The sequence below is a fragment of the Bidens hawaiensis genome, unplaced genomic scaffold (assembly GCF_021521415.1).
Source record: "Bidens hawaiensis isolate Kalapana, Puna unplaced genomic scaffold, B.hawaiensis_p1.1 tig00023849_1, whole genome shotgun sequence".
Classification (NCBI taxonomy): domain Eukaryota; kingdom Viridiplantae; phylum Streptophyta; class Magnoliopsida; order Asterales; family Asteraceae; genus Bidens; species Bidens hawaiensis.
In genome coordinates this window covers 58,844-60,838 of record NW_027493757.1, presented here as the reverse complement: position 1 = coordinate 60,838, position 1,995 = coordinate 58,844, and the positions used below count along the sequence as shown (strand labels likewise).

General features: G+C 46.4%; 1 protein-coding gene across 1 annotated transcript; it reads left to right on the top strand.

The window, feature by feature from the left end:
* Positions 1-489, top strand: LOC143568232 (uncharacterized). Its single transcript, XM_077054433.1, has one exon. It carries the CDS (start codon positions 1-3, stop codon positions 487-489), a length of 489 nt encoding a protein of 162 aa, XP_076910548.1.
* Positions 490-1,995: the final 1,506 nt, after the last annotated feature.

Sequence of the window (1,995 nt, the reverse complement as noted above, 5' to 3'; positions counted from 1 at the left end):
ATGGCACCGCAGCCGGGAGAGGTATTAATCCTTTACCTCCCACACACGGACAAAACGATCAGCTCCGTACTCATAGTCGAAAGAAAAGAGGCCCAAATACCCATATACTTCGTCAGCCGTACGCAGAAAGGCCCAGAAGAAAGGTACTCTCCCATCAAAAACTTGGTACTATCCCTAATATATACAGCAAGGAAATTGAGGCGATACTTCCAAGCCCATGTGATTCGGGTTCTAACCGATAAACACCTTCAGCGAATATTGATGAAGCCTGAGATCTCGGGCAGGTTGGCCAAATGGGCAATAGAGCTGGGGGATCACACAATTGAATACAAGCCACGGGTGGCTTTCAAGGGACAAGTCAAAGCCGACTTCCTTACTGAGGCTCAGGCGCCAGAGAATGAAAAGCCCATGTCCTTAGAAGACCACCGTGAAGTTGTTGAGGTCAAAGTTTCGATGGACCTGGAAGACCCCTTTAGAACCTTTACATAGATGGTGCCTCAAATGAAGATGGGAGTGGGGCGGGGCTCATTCTCATCAGCCCCGTGGGGATAGAATTAATGTACGCCGTGCGACTGAACTTTCCCAGCACCAATAATGAGGCTGAATATGAAGCCCTGTTAGCAGGGCTAAGCATGGCAAAAATAATCCCAGTGCAACCATTAGAGCTCACGTGGACTCGCTGTTAGTAGCCAACCAAGTTAAAAGAGACTACGAAGCCAAGGATCACAAATGATTGAATACTTGAAAAAGACAAAAGAGTTGTTGCAGAGTTTTAAAGAAGCTGAAGTCGTACACATTTCCCGGGGGCTAAACGAGAAAGCCGATGCCCTAAGCAAGCTAGCATCGTTGGCCTTCGACCACTTGGCAAAGGACGTCAAGGTGGAGACTATCAAGCGACCATCAATATTGGAAGATATGGTTGCCAGCTAGAAACACCTGGACCATGCTGGATGACCCAAATCCTCCGATACTTGAAAGAGGGGATAGTGCCGGAAGACAAGCAGGGGGGCCACAGGTTAATGATCTGGACCCTCTAGTAAGAAATCATAGATGTGGACCTATACAGGAGGTCCTACCTGGGCCCTTCGCTCAAATGTATCGATTTTGGAGAAGCTGAGTACGTCATCCGGGAAATCCATGAGGGCATATGTGGAATGCACATGGGAAGCAAAAATGGTTGCATCCCGGGCCATGAGAGCTGGATATTATTGGCCTGCCATGTTCATGAGAGCCCTTCGGGAAATACGAAAATGTGACAGTTTCCAGATCTACGCCCCGGTAACCCGAAAACCCAAGCTCAACCTTTTTCAAGTCAGTTCTTCTTGGCCATTTCATAAATGGGGCATACACATAGTGGGTCCTTTTCCTGAGGGGTCGGGAAAGGACAAGTTTTTGGTGGTGGCTATCGATTACTTCACCAAGTGGGTAGAGGCTTCTCCTCTAGCCACAATCACAGGTCAGCAGGTGAAGATATTTGTGTGGGAAAACATTGCCTGTCGCTTTGGGCTTCCTCACACCATCATAAGCTACAATAGGAAGCAGTTCGCGGGGGGAGTCTTTCGGGAATGGTGTGAACAGTTAAATATCTTCACGTCAGCCGCTCATCCCCAGGCGAATGGGCAAGTGAAAAGAGCAAGCTGAAGCATTGTTGAGGGTATTACCGGCCATTTGGGCAGGCAGCGGAGCTCATGGGTGGAGGAGCTACCACATGTCCTATGGGCTCATCGAACCATGCCTAAGGTCAGTGTTTGAACACCAGATCTCAGATTTGATGTATATATTAGATAATAACTAAAACGGATCTAGTTCATTGTTGCTATTGATTATATGTTATCAATTGTATATATTAGTATTAGTTGATATTAGGTGTATGTATAATATTAGGTTGAATCGAATAAAGTGAAGATCGAGAAAGAAATCGGGCAGGGGTTCGTTAACTTTAACTCAATGCTTAATTTAACAGTGGTATAACACCACTATATATAGAAGACGAGT

Bases quoted from the DNA above. Each gene is read 5' to 3' on its own strand.
- LOC143568232 (XM_077054433.1), top strand. From the start codon at position 1: ATGGCACCGCAGCCGGGAGAGGTATTAATCCTTTACCTCCCACACACG.